Raw genomic sequence first — 19,574 nt, 5'->3', positions numbered from 1 at the left:
TTACAGGGCTTAAAATGAGTGCAAATACTGAAAAACATACAAAAATATAACAGTTTTTATGTCACTCAGGGACATAACAGCGATTTTTGCACACAGAGTTGGGTTTATGTTTGAGACAAACTGATTAATTCTGCCTGCTGGTTATAATAGCTATAATAGCTGGTTATTGTTTTTTATTAGCAAAATGCTAATGTTGTCCATCTGCATACTGATAGTGCAGCTTTATTTTCATGAAGTGGTGTTCTGCTCTATCCAGAATTAGATGTTATGAGCCTACAAGTGGAACAAGGTCATGATACCAAAAGCACAGTATGCAGAGTCACTACATGCAGCCGTGTTTAAATTATTATGTAGGGCTTTTTCATATAAAGTGAATTTATTGGTGCAACATTAACACATTTCCTCTGTCAGATGTTCCTGCATCTCAAAAAATCTAATGCAAAACAAATTCTTTTATCAGGTAATGATAGTTAAATCACTTCCTGGTAGCAAAATAAATCAACTGCAATGTGTTTTCCATTTTCTACTTTGTACATCATCATGGAAAGTATGGGGAAGAAGCCAGATGGCTTTTGAAGGAAATGATCTTTTCCGTTTTCAGAAACCTATTTGTCTCCACGGCCTGTTATGCTTCATGTCCCAGTGTAAAACCCACACTCATTTCTACATAATGAGATTCTTTTAAGAACATTTCACACTTTGAGTTGTTGTTTTCAGGCAGCACCTACAGACAAGACATGTTGTTAAATGTTGTTTGTAATATTTGCACAGTAACATAAATATAAATGCTGTCTAACTGGTCATATCCCAAACTGTTGCACAGTTTCTCATGTTTGAATAAGTTGTTCTTACACATTTCTGCATGTACAGGTCCTTCTCAAAAAATTAGCATATTGTGATAAAGTTCATTATTTTCCATAATGTCATGATGAAAATTTAACATTCTTATATTTTAGATTCATTGCACATTAACTGAAATATTTCAGGTCTTTTATTGTCTTAATACGGATGATTTTGGCATACAGCTCATGAAAACCCAAAATTCCTATCTCACAAAATTAGCATATTTCATCCGACCAATAAAAGAAAAGTGTTTTTAATACAAAAAACGTCAACCTTCAAATAATCATGTACAGTTATGCACTCAATACTTGGTCGGGAATCCTTTTGCAGAAATGACTGCTTCAATGCAGCGTGGCATGGAGGCAATCAGCCTGTGGCACTGCTGAGGTCTTATGGAGGCCCAGGATGCTTCGATAGCAGCCTTTAGCTCATCCAGAGTGTTGGGTCTTGAGCCTCTCAACGTTCTCTTCACAATATCCCACAGATTCTCTATGGGGTTCAGGTCAGGAGAGTTGGCAGGCCAATTGAGCACAGTGATACCATGGTCAGTAAACCATTTACCAGTGGTTTTGGCACTGTGAGCAGGTGCCAGGTCGTGCTGAAAAATGAAATCTTCATCTCCATAAATCTTTTCAGCAGATGGAAGCATGAAGTGCTCCAAAATCTCCTGATAGCTAGCTGCATTGACCCTGCCCTTGATAAAACACAGTGGACCAACACCAGCAGCTGACACGGCACCCCAGACCATCACTGACTGTGGGTACTTGACACTGGACTTCTGGCATTTTGGCATTTCCTTCTCCCCAGTCTTCCTCCAGACTCTGGCACCTTGATTTCCGAATGACATGCAAAATTTGCTTTCATCCGAAAAAAATACTTTGGACCACTGAGCAACAGTCCAGTGCTGCTTCTCTGTAGCCCAGGTCAGGCGCTTCTGCCGCTGTTTCTGGTTCAAAAGTGGCTTGACCTGGGGAATGCGGCACCTGTAGCCCATTTCCTGCACACGCCTGTGCAAGGTGGCTCTGGATGTTTCTACTCCAGACTCAGTCCAATGCTTCCGCAGGTCCCCCAAGGTCTGGAATCGACCCTTCTCCACAATCTTCCTCAGGGTCCGGTCACCTCTTCTCGTTGTGCAGCGTTTTCTGCCACACTTTTTCCTTCCCACAGACTTCCCACTGAAGTGCCTTGATACAGCACTCTGGGAACAGCCTATTCATTCAGAAATGTCTTTCTGTGTCTTACCCTCTTGCTTGAGGGTGTCAATAGTGGCCTTCTGGACAGCAGTCAGGTCGGCAGTCTTACCCATGATTGGGGTTTTGAGTGATGAACCAGGCTGGGAGTTTTAAAGGCCTCAGGAATCTTTTGCAGGTGTTTAGAGTTAACTCGTTGATTCAGATGATTAGGTTCATAGCTCGTTTAGAGACCCTTTTAATGATATGCTAATTTTGTGAGATAGGAATTTTGGGTTTTCGTGAACTGTATGCCAAAATCATCCGTATTAAGACAATAAAAGACCTGAAATATTTCAGTTAGTGTGCAATGAATCTAAAATATATGAATGTTCAATTGTCATCATGACATTATGGAAAATAATGAACTTTATCACAACATGCTAATATTTTGAGAAGGACCTGTATGTTACATGCTGCAGTCCGGGTCAGAAATTCCATTGGCAGCTTTAGGATTTCTGTTTATTCTCCTCGTTGCGACATACACTCAAAATTTACCCCACAGTATTAGGTTTTTAAGACTTTAACATGAAAGCTAAAAGATTTTACTACAGTTTTTTTATTTAAGAATTTAGCACTGCTCCCTGAATTGTGAATGCTGTCACTTTAAATCAGTGAAGGGGATTTATTCTGCAGAATGCATTGTTTGTTAAATGGATGGATGGATGGATGGATGGATGGACAATACATTAATGAATGATGATCTACTGATAAAATTGGGTGATGATTTACATTTTGAAGTATCATTAAGTCAATTTATAAGCAATGGCAAATGTCTGATAAATTTAATTAGCATTGATCCACATATTGTAAAAAAAAAAAAAAGATTCCTCTCAAACATGCTGGACATTTTATTTCTCCAGAATTGAATGGAAAATGCTGTATCTGTATCTTTATTATGACAATAATTCTGGTATACTGCATCATCTGGCATTATTATTGTCTTTTAAACTCTAGAATGTATCATGTTTGTATATTGTCTGTTATTATATTGTACATATTGCTCCCTATGATAAAATGCCTTTACAATATCAACATTGTTGCCTAGTTTCTTTTGGATTTCTCTTTTTCTCCATTCTGAGTCTAAAGATACCTTAAACACCTCAGGTGTTTTTTTTCACACCTGAGTGCGTTGAAAACAAACTGGTTCCTTTGTGTAGATGTGAACACTGCAATTCCAAATGAACTCTAGAGCGGTTTGTTTATGGTGTAAATGTGATCCGATTTCGACCCAACACAGCTACCTTGTGTATGCTGCAAGCTTGAGCCCAACCTCTCCGTTGTCCAGGTTGCGTTGTTCATTGTGGAATGCAGCAGAGTAAACAAAAGCATAATTCCCCATGTAACTTTCAAGACATCTTCTCCAAATGATTCGGTATACTGCTCAGATAATTTTGATTGATATAATACACTGAGCTCTCTATTTTCTAGTAGCTCGGAAAACAGCATCTGCTTCCTATGTTTACATTTGGTTCTCCCACCCCAGACATGTCTGACCAATAAACAAACTGAACCTTTTTATGTATGTTGGGACTGGTTTTGGTTTGCCTTTTTTTTGTGTGAGAAAAAACCGAACCACCCGGAAAAGTTACAAGTTGACAAACTCATCCACTGATTCGGACCAAACAAAACAAACTGCAGGTGGGGAAACCCCCTTGGAGTTTGATCTTATTCAGTTATTTCATACTGAAAATGAAACTTGATAACAGGGAAAAGTCATTCTAAAACTTTCTTCCTACAAGGTCAACTGGGTTGTAGAGAGCCAGAACCATTCAACATTTAAAGCAGCCAATCTAGCATTTAAATTTAGACCAATAAGCATTGACTTGCTTTTTCCAAGGTTTTTGGAGAAAGCTGTGGCCAAACAGTTAACGAGGTATCTAAAATCCGACAGATGGCATGCTTTACACTTGGTTTCCTCCTTCATTATTTTCAGACACTGTGAATTCCTTTATTGAAAAGATAAAATAATCACTTAATAGTTAAAGATCATCTGTTCAAACATTGATTTAATGCGCAGCCCAAGTTTTTAGTATGATTTCTTTAAGCTTTCATATAAATAATTGGCCATATTTTTTCCTGTTGCAGGTTTCCTGATGTATGCTGATTATACTCTTTTTATATGTACCTAATAAGGACATTGCATCTGTTTTATCTGTATATTTTGAGTTGGCTGCACCATGGTTTGATAAATCATGTCTTATATTAAATGTAAACAGAACTCTACATTTTTCTTAATCTGCGATTAACAGCAATAATTTAAAACTAAAGATCAATAGCCAAATTGATCTGAGAAACCAGCCTCAGAACCATATCTTGATGTCATCTTGGATTCCCATTCCAAATTTGTCAGATGACAAGATGTTAAGCAGTTGCAGAAACAAACTGAATAACTTCAGATTAATTAGAGATTGTCTGCTACTGCATGCTGCAAACATTTTCATGGATTCAGTGATTAGTTTCTCATTTCAATTACTGTCTACCCTCTTGGTTACAATCACCATCTATAATCAAGCCACTGAGGATCACATATCGTCAGGGGATCTTGGACCGGAAGCCAATTAGATCATATGTAATGTTTATAAGTAAGGGGCTTTAGTTCCTCTTAGAACTACTGTTTCAGTAACCTAATAAGCACCCAAGGCGAGTTGTATAGCAGCTTTATGTAAAACGTCTGTAAGACAAACAGCCTTCTGTTTACAAGAGGTCAACAAATGGAGCTCCTTACCTGCTGAACTAAAACTAAACTTTGGCCTCTTTTCAGATTAATACTAAAGAATGATTAACTATGTTGTCACTTTGTATAGTTTTGGTTGTTCTTATCAAAAGCCTTACTAAGGACAAACTCTTCTCTAAAACGAAACTGTACAGAAATTGAGTACGTTCGCGCAGCTCAATACATGTCATGTCTGTCTCTTTGGGAAACAATAATTTATTCTGTTTTTCTGTTTTAGATGATGATGAGCAAGGAGCACTTTTTCATTCACAGCAGTTCTCAAAGTTTTAAACCAAAATCCAAATCTGTTGCTCTCACTTTCTCTCTGGCAATTAGAATTTTTAGTACATTCATTGAATTAAGTTGATTTAATTAGCCTCAAGCATCCGGATAATAGGTCATCGAGGTCTCTACCTTCGTCCGCTTCCCGATCCTCTTTGCACCGGTCCCTCGTGGTTCCCCCTGCAGGTAGCGGGCCCACTGGGGGATGGCCACGTGTCTCTCATTCTGGCTTAGCCCGGCCAGGTCCGGCGAGGAGCAACCACAGCCACCAGCGCCAGCAGGGGCTCTCCGACAAGTCCCGACCCCAGGCCTGGCTCCAAGGTGGGACCCCAGCTCCGCAACGTTACGTGCCTCGATTTTGTGGTCCTCATGAAGACGTCTTGAGCTGCTCTTGGTCTGACCCGTCACCCAGAGCCTGTTTGCCATGGGAAACCCACCAGGAGCATTTAAGCCCCAGACAACATAGCCTCTAGGATCATTCGAGCACTCACCCCCCCCACACACAACCACGTCAAGGTGGCAGTTCAAGGTTGGCCTCCTACCGGGAGGAGGCCCAAGGGACGGCCCACGACACGCTGGAGGAACTATGTCTCTCGGCTGGCTTGGGAACGCCTTGGGCTCCCCCCGGAGGACCTGGAGGAGGTGTCTGGGGAGAGGGACGTCTGGGTGTCTTTACTGAGTCTGCTGCCCCCGCGACCCAGTCCCGGATACAGCGGAAGAACACGAGTACGACGAGTAAGAGTGCGAGTAATTAGACCCAATTCACTAATGTCATCCCTTGTCAAAAAAAAACCCAAAATAAATATACAGTCAATTCATCAAATCATAGATAGATTTGAAGTCATTTTCATTTCCGGTAGCATTGTAATTATGTGATCAAATAACAGCCTTGTGAGTTGACTACTGAGAAGAAGAAAGTAAGGCATGAATACTCATGACTTTTCCAAGTATGTGAGGAAATCTATGCATTATCAAAGGTCTCCGCGGATATCTGTGTTTCTGTCATTTATCAGTGTTTCCTCGGGTAATGTGGGGTGGTGCAAGATATAATTTGCATTCAAGCCAGGTCTCTTATCCCTTTCAAGAGGAGGAGAAAGCAGGCATTTAATGCTAGACTTAATGCATTATGTATTCTGCCTTTCCATCAGCAGTACCGCATTTTTATCTGCTTTTTACTGATCCAAGAGGAAACCATAAATTATGGAGATAATTCTATCATGTCCTAAATGCTGAATGTTGCTTGTCTGGTAATACCTATACATGCTATACATGTTTTAGTTACCTCAGGTTGCATGTAACCTACTTGCATCCTAACATTTTAACTCAAGACCTGAAAAAGTTACTTTAATAATTTATAAACTAGTGCTACACCTATGATCTGAAAGGTTTTCAGAGCTTAGGTGTACAGAGGGTGAACAGTAGCTGCGCAAATCTCAGGACCTCCAGGTTAAAATCAGATTTTATATGGTACTTTTACATTTTTATGTGCTGTTTGTGTTTTAATGTACAGTTACAGACTGTAAGAAAAAAATCCTTTTATTAAAAACTGTGCAACTGTGTAATTTTACTTACGTAAAAATGTATCAAACTGTAGATGATAACGTATGCTGCATGTATTGCACCAATATTCGATTAGTGTCACAATTAAAATCAAAGTGTTGAGGCTTCCTGCAAACGGGATTTGGGTTGTTGATTTTGATTTTGAATCGAGCGATGCTTGCTGTGCCTTTTATAGCGCCTTTCAGATCATACTTCACACTGCTGGTCCAGTCCAGGGATCAGTCCAAGGATCGGTGAAAGGGAGAAAAATTTACACCTTCAGTTGGACTGGTTTTTACACCAGACCAAACCAAGTCATGCAGTTGCTGTGGATTGTTTTGGGAGCAGTACTCCTCCAGTACTGTCCTAATCAAGAAGAAAATACGGAGAGTACGGAGAAGTACTGTCTGGGTTCCTGTTGCTACTTTGGTGTTCAAATGTAATTGTGCACCTGCAACTCTTCAGTACTCATTGAAGCCACACGAGACAATCTAAACTGACAAAGTGATTAACTGATTATTGACATTATAATTAAAAACCCTTACAATATATGTCTCTTTTAAGAATGTTTTTTGTCTTCTTCAATAGAAATGTGAATCTATGCAGTTTTTCATTTTTTCACTTCATTGCAACAGAATTCCACAAATGAACTCCTGTAACCCTAACTCTTTTTCAAATCTGAAAACACTCCTACTGTAAGCTCCTTACTCGCAGCTGTAGTGGTAATATCTTCTGTCAGTTCTCTTATTGCCACTCATGTGATCTATTTGTTCTAAAGTCATGTTGACTGTTTGTAGTCATTTGCGTTTATCTATGAGGCTATTTAGCCGATGGACAGGAACAATTTTTATTATTTTCATGATCCCAGGTGTATCTTTATATAAACCCAAGCTTGGTTATTGTAGCAATCTTGGATGATGCTTAACTGCCCATTTTAGGCATCTGACTCTACTGAAAATCTCTGGTGGGATTTAAAAAAGGTGGTTGCAGTAAGTACAGCCAAGGACGTTAGTGAGCTGGACAGAGCATAACCTGTAGATGACACTTATCTAAAGGTTTCTCTGAAGTCAGGTAAATCAGTTTAGTGAGACAACATATGTCTGGATAATAAGAACTCTGCATTTTTTTAGGTTTCAGTCAGTAGTTTTTACAGTGTTTTTTGTAAACAAATCCTGTTAAACTAAAGCCTCACCCTTTTTTTTTTTTTTACTTTAACAAAAGTCAACCCAGTTTATGACCTAAAAGTCACTTGCTTTAGAAGTTGCAGTGCAGAGTGCTGTTTGCTTTCATGTTTTTACTCTTTTGCTCATCTTTCTTTTCACTCAATCTTTTTTTTTGTTAACTGGATTAACAGACAGTCTGAAGAGAAAATCATAAGTAACAAAAAAAAGTTGATGACCACCATTTTAACAAAGATTTTTAGTGATTTTTGTTTTAGGGTAAGGTATCAATGCACACAAAAAAGTGTTCCTGTTTTAAGTTTGCTTTGTAGTTGGCCCCTCTGGCTATCCAGCTGCCTGAGCGAGGTTGCAGGGGTTTTTATTGAAGTATTTACTTGGAATGTTTTTGTGGATTCACTGTGACAGAGCGTTAAAGAGAATAGAAGTGAGCTTCAAAAACCAAGGTCTGAGGAGTTTCTCACAAACCTTTGTTTCAGTGTCTCCCGAGGGCAAAATACACAAAGAAGAGGAAGAAGGGCTGTGGATGTCAGAGTGGTGAATGAACCAGAATCTGACAGCTAAAAATGTGAAAAGCATACTGGGATATTGCAAAAGTCAAAATGGGCAAAGAAAAAGACATACTGTTCAATTTTGTATCACTCTACAATGTCAATATTGAACTCGCAAGCACAGTTAAAGATAGATTAAGTTTTTTGTTGATACAGTATTTCCATGGTGTTGTTCTTTATGTCATAAGGTGTGGAGTAGGACCCAAGAACAGACAGGAAAATGGCAGCCTTATTTTGATGGTTGTGATGTTCCTTCTGACACCAAGGTTCCAAAAATTGCTTCAAACTCAGCAAGGTATTTTTCTGAAGCACCATATTGTAGCCTAATTTTAAAAAGGAAAAACCATGTGACAGTTGATGTTTGAACCACTTTCCTGCTTCTTTCACGTGGATCAGTGGATCAGCTGGCTTACTAGCTGGGACTTTAACACATTGGAGTGACACAAATGGATTTAAAATGGAAAACACAGCACTACATCTTTGCTGTCAATATTTCTTTGAGGTTATGTATTTATACCTAGAGAATACAGACAGAATTTGGAAACATGTATGCGAGTGTGTGTATAAGTCCGCAACCAAGGCAGAGAGGTATGTGTGCAGTCAGTGACAGAGCTGCTCCTATGCAAATACATAAAATATTTCTCTCCTTTTCTTACCTCTATTTATACAGTTGGAATCTCATTGAGACACAGGGTCTCATTTTTAATAGCAGCCTCTTTTAAATATACCAATAATAAAACATAACCTACTATCATTACAATTCATATTTCCAATTTACTGAAAAAATACAACTTAGAATAAAATAAAAGCCAGTAGCAATAAAACATGTAGAAGGGGAACACAAGAAGCAACAACTCAAACACAAAATCCTGTTAAGGTACAGAAGGGAAGCTTGGAGAAAAACAGTGATGGTCCTGAGTGAACTTTGGAGAAAAATCACAATTGTTTACAAAGATTTTCAGGGAGTGAAAAAGAAACAAACTGCATGATGCAAAACGAGTGGGTCAAAAACTATGGACAGAGACAACATTGTCCAACTTCCTTTGACATTTGAACTTTCACAGATAAAGATAAACCAAGGTTGGTGACTGTCTAGTTAGTGTTAGCTTGAAGGCTATGTTATTTAATGTTTGCTAAATGTAGCCTGCAGTCAGTCAACTAAACTTGCTTTAACGACACAAAGGTGCTATACTGCTATACATCGACATTTCTAAATCTCATGGTTTGTTATTGCATTGATTTTATAGGAATTACACTATGCTGAATTATTTTAGTAGATGTTGATTTTATTTTCTCTGTTGATTGTTTACTCTGATACTTAGAATAAATCGCATTATTTTCGTTATTATTACTACTAGGTGTTATTTAACACAAGCATAATGTAGGTAAAATGAAATAAATTCCCCTTGAAATAACGTAAGTGATAAAATATTTCCGACAACACCTGAATGTAACAAGAACGTTCAACGCATGGGCTGGGAATTGCGATTTGAATGAACGGACCAATTAGAAGCCTCGCCAGGCCTAGGCAGGCAGGCGTTCCGTCACTCCAAACCAATCAACACGCAGCTCCGTTGTTTGCCTTCATTTTTGAATTGAGCTCTAAAAGAACACTGACAACTTCTCTGAAGTACGTCGCTGTCAACAAACAGACTATTTTCACCCAGTAAGAGCAACATGCACTGATTGGATACTGCAGCTTTTAATCGGGGAAACTTTGCGGATTGATTTAAAGTGTGTGGTTTGAAGAGGGGTTGACGGGAAATATTTGAGTTAGATCTCATTACGTTTGTAGCTCAGCAGTTAGCTGAGTTAGCTAGAGAGCTAATTGAAGGTAAGTGGTTCAACGCACAGCTGACCTCCTGCAGCTCTGCTTTTTATTCAGATATAAGGCATTACGTCCGCTACGTTTAATGTGCTGTAAAGCATCTGACTAAACATTGAGTTTTGTTTCTTAGCATAAACCAGGGATTTGCTGATTATATTGGGTTTTTTTTCCTACGGGGCAAGTCGCGCTGTTTTATTTTAAAATGTGTTATTAAACCATTTTTTCTTGCTCCGTTGTGGGTTAATGTAGGAGATTCTGCAAAGCAAATTGCCGTAATGTGCTCCTCCTTTGTGTCTCTGCTCATTCCCTGGAAAGTCTCCAAGTTTAAACTTCCCAGGTTTCCTGTCATGGCTGACAGCAGCATGGTGACTTTAGGGACAGCCAGGAGTCTGCTGGTGGATACTTCGGTCTATGATTCCAGGATTGTTGAAACCACTAAGGACCAGGCGTTCCTGAGCATGGCCTGTGAAGATGGGGAAGGTGAGTGAAAACCGACAACAGATTTTCTCCTCCTGTTCCATTTTCTCTCCGTCTTTGGGTGAGTAAAGCTAAGGACTGTGTCTCGGGTTTTAACCATATCTTTTATTTATCATGCCCACTGGGTTATCTGATAAAAATGTTATATTGTGGGTGACTTGACGATTTTACAGAAACATTGTATTACTAGAGCTTCTGATGGTGCATGCAGGACATTGTGTGACGTGGTGACACCACCATGTGAAAATGTTAGGACATCCTGTGAGTTAGAGATTTTATGGCACATGTGGCCATTATTCATTGTTTCGTGACAGCGATAGTGATGCAGAGGAGGATTGTGGGTGTTTAACTGAAGTAGAGAAGCAATGTCAGCTGTGTGGTCATTTTTTTTTTTTTTTTTTTACACAGTGTCGAAAAGGTAGTCAAGTATTTATATCAGTTATCAGCCATAACAGCAATGTTAACACTGGATCGGGATATTGGCCTGAAGTAATATAAATAAACATATAAGAAAAACTCTAGACATAATGTAAAATATAATATAAATGCAAACTGGTTAGGAATACACTGGAACACATAAAGATTTATACCCAACTTAAAATGTCTAAAGTCACACATAGTGTAACACATCAGCAGCACATGATCAGAACAGCCTTACTCCGCATTCTGAAGAAGCTTGACCATGTTTCAACCATAGACATTTAGTTTGATATGCTTCTGGATGCGGAGGTGAGAGTAAACATGGTTAGATTGAAAGAGCTGTCTGAGGCCTTTACTGAGAAGATTTCAGTGGCATATTAGTGTGGTAAGAGATTCAACAAGCTCCCAGAAAAAACTGAAATCAGTCTTTACACCTTCCAGAGAATAGTCTACAAGTGGAGGATGTATTAAAATCGATAAAGTTAAACTTTGATGGGAGGTGAAAAACATGAAGGCTAGACCAAAGGTTGCCAGAGAGAAAGCAGACAAATACCAGGACTTCTGGAATATTGTTCTTTGGACAGATGAGTCTAAAACTGAATGATTTAGACACCTGAACAGGGAATATGTCTGACTCAAACTAGTATAAAATCAGCTATTCAAAGGTAGGGTGTCCTAACTTATTTTTCTCAGCTGGAAAATGCTTAAAAAAAACAGCAACCCGAATGTGAGCACTTCCTTTGAAAGAATTCAATCTTTATTGGGATGTCTAACTTTTTCACATGATCTGTTCCAACTTTTCCATTTTGTCATTTCAATAAGTAGATTTTTGCCACAGTGTTTCTGTTCAGTCTGTTTCCTTCATGTTTCTCTTCACATGTAGATAGAATTTCTGTTTCTTTATCTCCGTTCAAACAGACTGATCCTTGTTTGTTGTTCTGTAAACAGGTTGAATAAGTCGGACCTCATTCCATTTGGCTTTTGTTCACTCCAGCTCTGCTTTTGTTCACTCCCAGATATGCTGCCCAAAGTGGAGACACGAGTTGTTCTGGTGGGAGAAGCAGGCAGAAATGGAGCTCTGGTCAATGCTCTGCAGGTATATGGTCGTCTCTGAATTCATATCCATATTACATAGGTCTGCTTGGAAGAAACATTCGGTTGGTTGTTTATATTTTATTTCCAGGGTCAAGCATTCATGCTGTGCATCGTGGTTATGTCTGGTCATTTGCATGTCCTCTAACATCCCTTAATGCTCTCACCTGATGTTACTTTTTAGTGTTGTGAGATCCTGAAGCTCACAGAGAGTTCTGGGGACATAATGTCATGATCTGGTCCAGTCACCCAAGCTCTGCACTTGTGTCTGCTTTTAAAAGAGAGCGGAACTAGAGGGGCGGGAACTTGCTGACATTGATTCAACATGCCACAAACAGTTGGCTGTTATCTCTAGGAAAACGATGTTGGTCTGCTTGTTACTGAAATGGTTTTGGTGACCCTCCAAATCCAGTCCATACTCTGTCTTCTCTTCCATGATTTATTTCCCTGGATATTGACTGCTTGGTACACGGCATCGGCCAAGCAGTTCTGGTTGTCGGTTCCATTTTCGGTGTTCTCGGGAGATATAAATGGTGAAGTCCAATTTCCGTAGTGTTAAACATACACATACCCCAATCCCAAGGCACTTATTTCAATGTCATAAACAGGAGAGGCTGACTGTGATATTAAGGCTGGCATCTCACCAGTTGTTGCTGATTATTTGTACGCAGACAGACATGATGTCATGAAGCCCATAAATGTCATGTAACATTTGGTGAGCTTGCAGCAGACAGCAGTTTATGTTGTCTTGTTTCTGTTCGTGGGGAAGAAAGACTGATGTGACACCTGGAATCATGCTTTTCTGGGTTTTACCCAACATGGAGATTGTCTGTGTCCACCTTTCAGATCACGTTCAAGGGTCTGATGTTGGTTCTTCAGACGAGGGTCTGATGGTTCTTTCATTTAGACTTCATCTGGACACAGTTTTCCGCTCTGGAAAAAACTTGACACAAATATGAAGCAGTTTACGGAAAAATGCCAGAACAACAGTTTGACGATTATTAAACAATGTTTTTGCATCAAAAAATGTGATTTCTAAATTTAAAAAAGGGAAGTTTTGCTTGTCTTTATCTTGGTAGACAGTGTTTACTTGATATAAGGAATTTATGCAAGCTGTGTTCTTTAGACATGGAATACATCCAGAAAAGACCTGACCTAGAACCTAAGAGATCAGTCGTCCTGCTGTTGGTCCATTAACGGTGTGCCAGAAGTCTACTTGTTGGTAGGAAAATAGCAGTTTAGGAACTTCAGGTACCAAAACTCAACTAAAATGAGCAATATAACAAATATTACCCAAAGGCAAACTCTGAAAGAGTTCTAGGAAGCTGGGTTGCAGACAGTAGGAAAACCTACACTTCTGATATTATTTTTGCTGTATTGCCAGGATTGCGGTTAACTCCCTCATTGTCATATACATCATCACCATATCCCTACTGCTCTGTGAGCTTAGCATCCTGCTCATTAGATCTATACCTGGCATTAAGGGCAACAAGAGTCCATTCAGCCGACCAGATGTATGATTGGCTAGCAGAGCCAGAATGCAGGCAGTCTGGGAAATCACATAAATTCAGCCTCCAAGCAGTCTTCCTCTTGCCACATTTTTCATAATTGATTTTAGCTGGGTTTCCAGCAAAACTTTGGCAATATTATGCTATTGTTGGAAAAACACAATTTTGCAATTGTGGTTCTTCAATTAAACAAGAAATGCAATTAGAATCCTACGTGATTAAGTTTGTTCACGCGATAACATCATCCTCCCACTACTTCCTGTTGTCCTCTTCTTCATTTTCGCCAGTTGTTACATCCGGTTGCTGATCATGTGTTTTGTTTGATGCCAAAAAGTGTTCCCATTGCAATTTTGCGAAATTCGGCCAAAGCACCATCCCATCGTAGTGCAAAAGCTTTTAATCGAAAAACTGGAGGTTATTCGAAATGGCCATGTTTCCATTTAGCAAATTTATTTTCATAATAACAATTTGCGCAATTTGATGGTAAATGGAAACGCGTCTAGAGATTCATTATATTGTGGTGCTCTACAAAAATGTTTTATGACTTCTCAACTAAAATACTAACACCGCAGAAATGTCTGTTCTCTTGGAGCCAAAATATAAAAACACTTTAGATGTGTCTCCATTTTTGTATCTTGAACCGTTGTTCTGTGCAGCTTAATTACCCTGAACCCTCAGTCTCCCCTGGTGTGTTTGTCGTCTATCTCGGCTGCCCGGGCTTCTGTGTGTACCGCGTCGGCTGGAACAGAGACGGTTTCCCAACATGCTCCTCCTCCATGGTTCCCTCCAGCTTGGCTTGTATTACAGAGTGTGTACCGCAGAAAGGAAAACCAGTCATTAGTTATGTTTTTTTGTTTAGTTTACTGTTATCAGTAGAGCCAAGAACAAGTCAGCAGCCTTTATAGTCGCCTTTGTTCCTGCTGTGCCTTTTCTCTTCTTCCTCCTGAGGTCTTTGAACATATACATTTTTAACAGGATGTTCTTTTGCTCCTTGTCCAACCACCTTCAGGGGGTTTGATATTTGTTTGAAGCCCCGGTCTTTAAACTTTGCCAGGACAAAGATTCTGCCCTATCTTCTTACACCTGCCCCTTGCTGCGTCCAGAAATCCACACCTCGCTGTCTTTTTGTCCCCACATGGTGGTAATTTGTATGCATTTGATCTGGCTTTCTGCAATTTTCTTTCTCCTTCCCTTCATATCTGCCCATCTTTTGTTATGGTCCTTTTTTGAAATGCCAGTGTTTGACCTCCACATCCTGCTGGTTGGTTTTTACAGGCAATCAGAGTAATGGAGGTACCTGTGGTAAAGATAAGAGAAGGCGAGGCGGGTTCCAAGGAGAAAATGATGATAAAATCTATAGTCACTATGGTACAGTACAGTGTCTGCCTCTCTGTGTGTGTGAATGACTGTCTGACACTTTGATGGGACATTGGGACGTGCTGCATGAGGCTTAATTCACTCTGGTTACTCCTTCAATCAGTCTGCATGATTAATTCACTGTTGATTAACACATTTGTGGGTGAATATTTAAATGCGGGTCCTGTATTAGCTGATATCTGCTTCACTGACTGGAAGAAACATTTCTTCCACCAAGTCAAAGCAGCGTTGGAAAATTCTCGGATTACTGTAAAAGTAAAACCTGAGCAGGGGGTTCTAAACACCCCGTTCAGTTAAAGGGACAGTTCAGATTTTCTCATCTGAGACTGAACTGCAAATACGCCAACATCAGTTTAGTCAAGAGATCAACTTAAAAGTAACAGCTTACTATTAAACACTTTTCTTAAAACATAGTAATAAATAACACTTCCATGTAACTTATAACTGACTTGTTCACGGGGCTCTTAACTGTACTAGTTTGGTTTAAAATTCATCCATTTAGATATTACCTTTATTTACTGAATTATGGTGATTAAAACAGGATGAAGTGCACAGATTTGTTTAAACTGAAGAAACCTGTTCAGGAAAAGAACGTAGCAGACGGACTATACAGGGGTGGGACAATGAAACTGTAACACTTGGTTTTAGACCACAATAATTTATTAGTATGGTGTAGGGCCTCCTTTTGCGGCCAATACAACATCAATTCATCTTGGGAATGACATATACAAGTCCTGCACAGTGGTCAGAGGGATTTTAAGCCATTCTTCATGCAGGATAGTGGCCAGGTCACTACATGATACTGGTGGAGGAAAACGTTTCCTGACTCGCTCCTCCAAGGATACAATGTTTGAACCATTGGATGCACATGGTCCTCAAGAATGGTTCGGTAGTCCTTGGCAGTGACGCGCCCATCTAAGTATTGGGCCAAGGAAATGCCATGATATGGCAGCCCAAACCATCACTGATCCACCCCCATGCTTCACTCTGGGCATGCAATAGTCTGGGTGGTACGCTTCTTTGGGGCTTCTCCACACCGTAACTCTCCCGGATGTGGGGAAAACAGTAAAGGTGGGCTCATCAGAGAACAATACATGTTTCACATTGTCCACAGCCCAAGATTTGCGCTCCTTGCACCATTGAAACCAACGTTTGGCATTGGCATGAGTGACCAAAGGTTTGGCTATAGCAGCCTGGCTGTGTATATTGACCCTGTGGAGCTCCCGATGGACAGTTCTGGTGGAAACAGGAGAGTTGAGGTGCACATTTAATTCTGCCGTGATGTGGTCAGCCGTGGTTTTATGTTTTTTGGATACAATCTGGGTTAGCACCCGAACATCCCTTTCAGACAGTTAATCCTGTTGGATGTGGTTCGTCCTTCTTGGTGGTATGCTGACGTTACCCTGGATACCGTGGCTCTTGATACATCACAAAGACTTGCTGTCTTGGTCACAGATGCGCCAGCAAGACGTGCACCAACAATTTGTCCTCTTTTGAACTCTGGTATGTCACCCATAATGTTGTGTGCATTTCAATATTTTGAGCAAAACTGTGCTCTTGCCCTACTAAGTGAACCTTCACACTCTGCTCTTACTGGTGCAATGTGCAATCAATGAAGACCGGGTACCAGGCTGGTCCAATTTAGCCATGAAACCTCCCACACTAAAATGACAGGTGTTTCAGTTTCATTGTCCAACCCCTGTATGTGTAACTTTATAGCAGTTCAGCAGCGCCGTCTTTTCGGGCGGCTCATTGGTGCCCCCTGGGTGTTGTCTCTGTAAGTGCATGGTGGCAATGAAACGTTACAAGGTGCCCAAACCCCACTTTATTGTTGCCTAGCTTCCATCCAACTTTGATGTTTGGAAAGGCGTTTAGTCATTTGAGAATAAACAAAGAATTTATCAGCCATGAATGGCTTGAAACCAGAACTCTGAGCTGACCAATGGCTCCAACACGTTGGAGAAAAATAGTTGTAAGTTCTGTTAAAAAGTTAAAAAAAAGTGTTTTCCTTTTAACTCTAGAACCGAATGTAAACTGTCCAAATTTCACCAGTTGAGGTAAAAATTAGAGTTACAGATCTAGCTGTACCATTGTTAAATGATCAGAGCTATTTTTCCAAAGATGCTTTGACTTTATGAAACAGAAAATGTAATAATTTTCATTTATTCTGACTTGATTTTTATTTTCAGGGGTTAAAGTACTTTAGTGTTTTTTTTTCTCATAACTTTCTAACTAATTTCTATTAAAATATTTTGAACTTTCTGTGACTTTGTTAAAATTACTTCACTTACAACACATAAACTATTTCATTTTCTTTTAACCTTTCACATCAGATTTTTTGAATGTGCCTTTGCTGAACCATCTGTTTCATATCAGTGTTTGTCTTTTCTATGCTGTTCTGCACATCCTTGGTACAGATCTAGGGCTGAAACTCATGAATATTTTGCTGATCGATTAATCTGTTCACTATTTTTTTCGATCAGTCGATGAATAATGTGATGACAAAAGATGCTTAATAGGAGATCTTTCACAGAATTGGGAAAAAAAATGGAGTTAAACCTATGGCAAACCTATTCATCTTTAATGCAAAATTTCAATTTTTTTGTACAGTTTTGGCTTAATTAGTTGGTTGTTCTTTCAGCAAATGGCATGTTTTAGAGTCTGTATACTCCAGATAGCAATTACTCGATTAATAAATTAGTTGACGATTTCTGAAATAATTGATTAATCCATTTAATTGTTTGAGCCCTAAACAGATCTGTTGAGAACTTGATGATGGTATATTTGGATGTGTTTGGGGAGTCTAACATGTTGGGGTTGGCTGTATTGTGGATGGTAATAATGTAATAACTGTGTTGCCAGTTCCTGTCCTTTACCTCCATTCTGTGTCACCTTGTGGAATATTGTTTCATGTCACAGTTTGTCTTCTAACTCGGTTTACTGCTACAGTAACATGAACACTTTCCTCTCTGCTTGTGGCCAGGCCTGCCTGGCAGTTAGTAGGAGGCCATTGATTTAAACAGCTCAGCTGTAACTCGACACTCTCATTTCCACGGATACAATTGATCGTTTATAAGCACTGCTGCATGCTAGTCAGTATATAAAACAGAATCATTGTGCAGTGCAGCCTATTATTCCCCTTTCCTTGATGGATTGCAGATATGGGATGGAGGTGGAAACATTTGAAAACATAATGAAAGTGTTTATTGAAATCCTGTGAATGCAGTGTTCCAGCAGCAGAACTGGCCTCCTGCGATACACAGCTTCTAATTCAGGGAGGAAAAGGTTTATGTCTTTTCTGTCTCAAAGTACAAAATCTGTTGTTTAGTCCTGAAAGGTCGATGATTTGGATTTATTTATTGGGACTTGTTGAGATTAAGAAAATGATCCAACTCTGTGTTTGATCATTTACATGAATTTTTTTGTTTTATGACTAATTGAGAGAAAATCTGTGAAACAGACATGAAATCCTCAAAGCTGATTTGTTTTTTTTAAATGACAAATTCTGCTTGTTTGCCTGTCCATCTGTCGGCAAATAACAATTCCTCCTCCTCAGGGCATCAACACCCCATTCATAAAGACGGATAACGTCCAGGAGTTTGAAGATGGAGACAACACAGACTTTGAGACGGTGTTTGTCCTCACGGACTTTAATTCCCCTGACTACACGTACCTGTACGAACATGATAACCGCATCGTTGGGCCTCCTGTCGTGCTGCAATGTGCTGCAACGGAAGAGGCGAGTATTTTAATAACACGACTTGTTTTATGCTGACTCTGGAGATGGTGGAAATTTGTACTTTTTTTTAACCTTTTTTAATTTTTCAGAATACGTTTGGAAAAAGTAAAGAAGCTTTTGTATTTCTAGATTTTATATTATATCATATTCTTCAGATATTAGGTTGTGCCATCTTTATGTCCTTTCCTTGCTTCATTGTTTCTTTGAGTATTTGTTTTCACTACTCTTGTCCTTAATTCTTTTGTTCCCTTCTTACTTCCTTTCTTTAGTCCATCCTTTCTTTCCCTCTTCTATCTCACACTTAAGTTCTATTTTTCAATGTTCCATATTTAAAGCCTGACCACTGTTAAAAATATCTGCCATAAATTCATAGCAACCTTTACTATTAAATTGTTTTAAGTGGTCTATATAAAGTGGAACTGCGGTACTTTGGTCTGAACTCCTTGTTATTGTAGCTCCACAGGCTCCTCTTTTTTCTTTGTTCCGAGGTGCGTCTGAGAGCAACGTGGAGATACTAAATTCAACGTTTCTACAGACTCAAAGTACACAACAAAATGTGTACTAGGCTAAAGGATTTTGCATGCATGCCCCCTTTTTAAAATGACTGAAAGTCACTGAGAGCGTTGAAGAGACCCTGAGTGTTCATCAGTGATTTTGGGTCCTGTTTTCTTCACAGCCACTCCATTTTTCATGCCGTCCTCTCTACTGCACCGCCATGCTTAACCTGTCGCTGTGTTTCACTGGCTTCAAGAACAAAGTAGAAATGGTGAGACTATTTTAACATTATTCTCAGAT

At 39.4% G+C, this 19,574-nt stretch overlaps 1 protein-coding gene across 9 annotated transcripts in view; it reads left to right on the top strand.

Annotated features, from left to right (window-relative positions):
• Positions 1-9,893: 9,893 nt before the first annotated feature.
• ect2 (epithelial cell transforming 2) overlaps positions 9,894-19,574 on the top strand; it is a 53,886-nt gene continuing 44,205 nt past the window's right edge. For 6 of the 9 annotated variants that reach the window (XM_047375599.1, XM_047375597.1, XM_047375595.1 and 3 more), the window contains exons 1-6: positions 9,930-10,172; positions 10,482-10,646; positions 12,080-12,159; positions 14,939-15,031; positions 18,597-18,779; positions 19,456-19,545. In XM_047375599.1, coding sequence (XP_047231555.1) covers positions 10,514-10,646; positions 12,080-12,159; positions 14,939-15,031; positions 18,597-18,779; positions 19,456-19,545 — 579 coding nt within the window. In that variant the 5' untranslated portion in view covers positions 9,930-10,172; positions 10,482-10,513. Of the gene's footprint in view, positions 10,173-10,481; positions 10,647-12,079; positions 12,160-14,938; positions 15,032-18,596; positions 18,780-19,455; positions 19,546-19,574 lie in introns of all 9 variants that reach the window. The other 3 variants (XM_047375601.1, XM_047375598.1, XM_047375594.1) reach the window with 2 other exon arrangements.

This window comes from Girardinichthys multiradiatus, chromosome 9, assembly GCF_021462225.1.
Source record: "Girardinichthys multiradiatus isolate DD_20200921_A chromosome 9, DD_fGirMul_XY1, whole genome shotgun sequence".
Taxonomy (NCBI): Eukaryota; Metazoa; Chordata; class Actinopteri; order Cyprinodontiformes; family Goodeidae; genus Girardinichthys; species Girardinichthys multiradiatus.
This window is presented reverse-complemented; position numbering and strand designations above follow the sequence as displayed.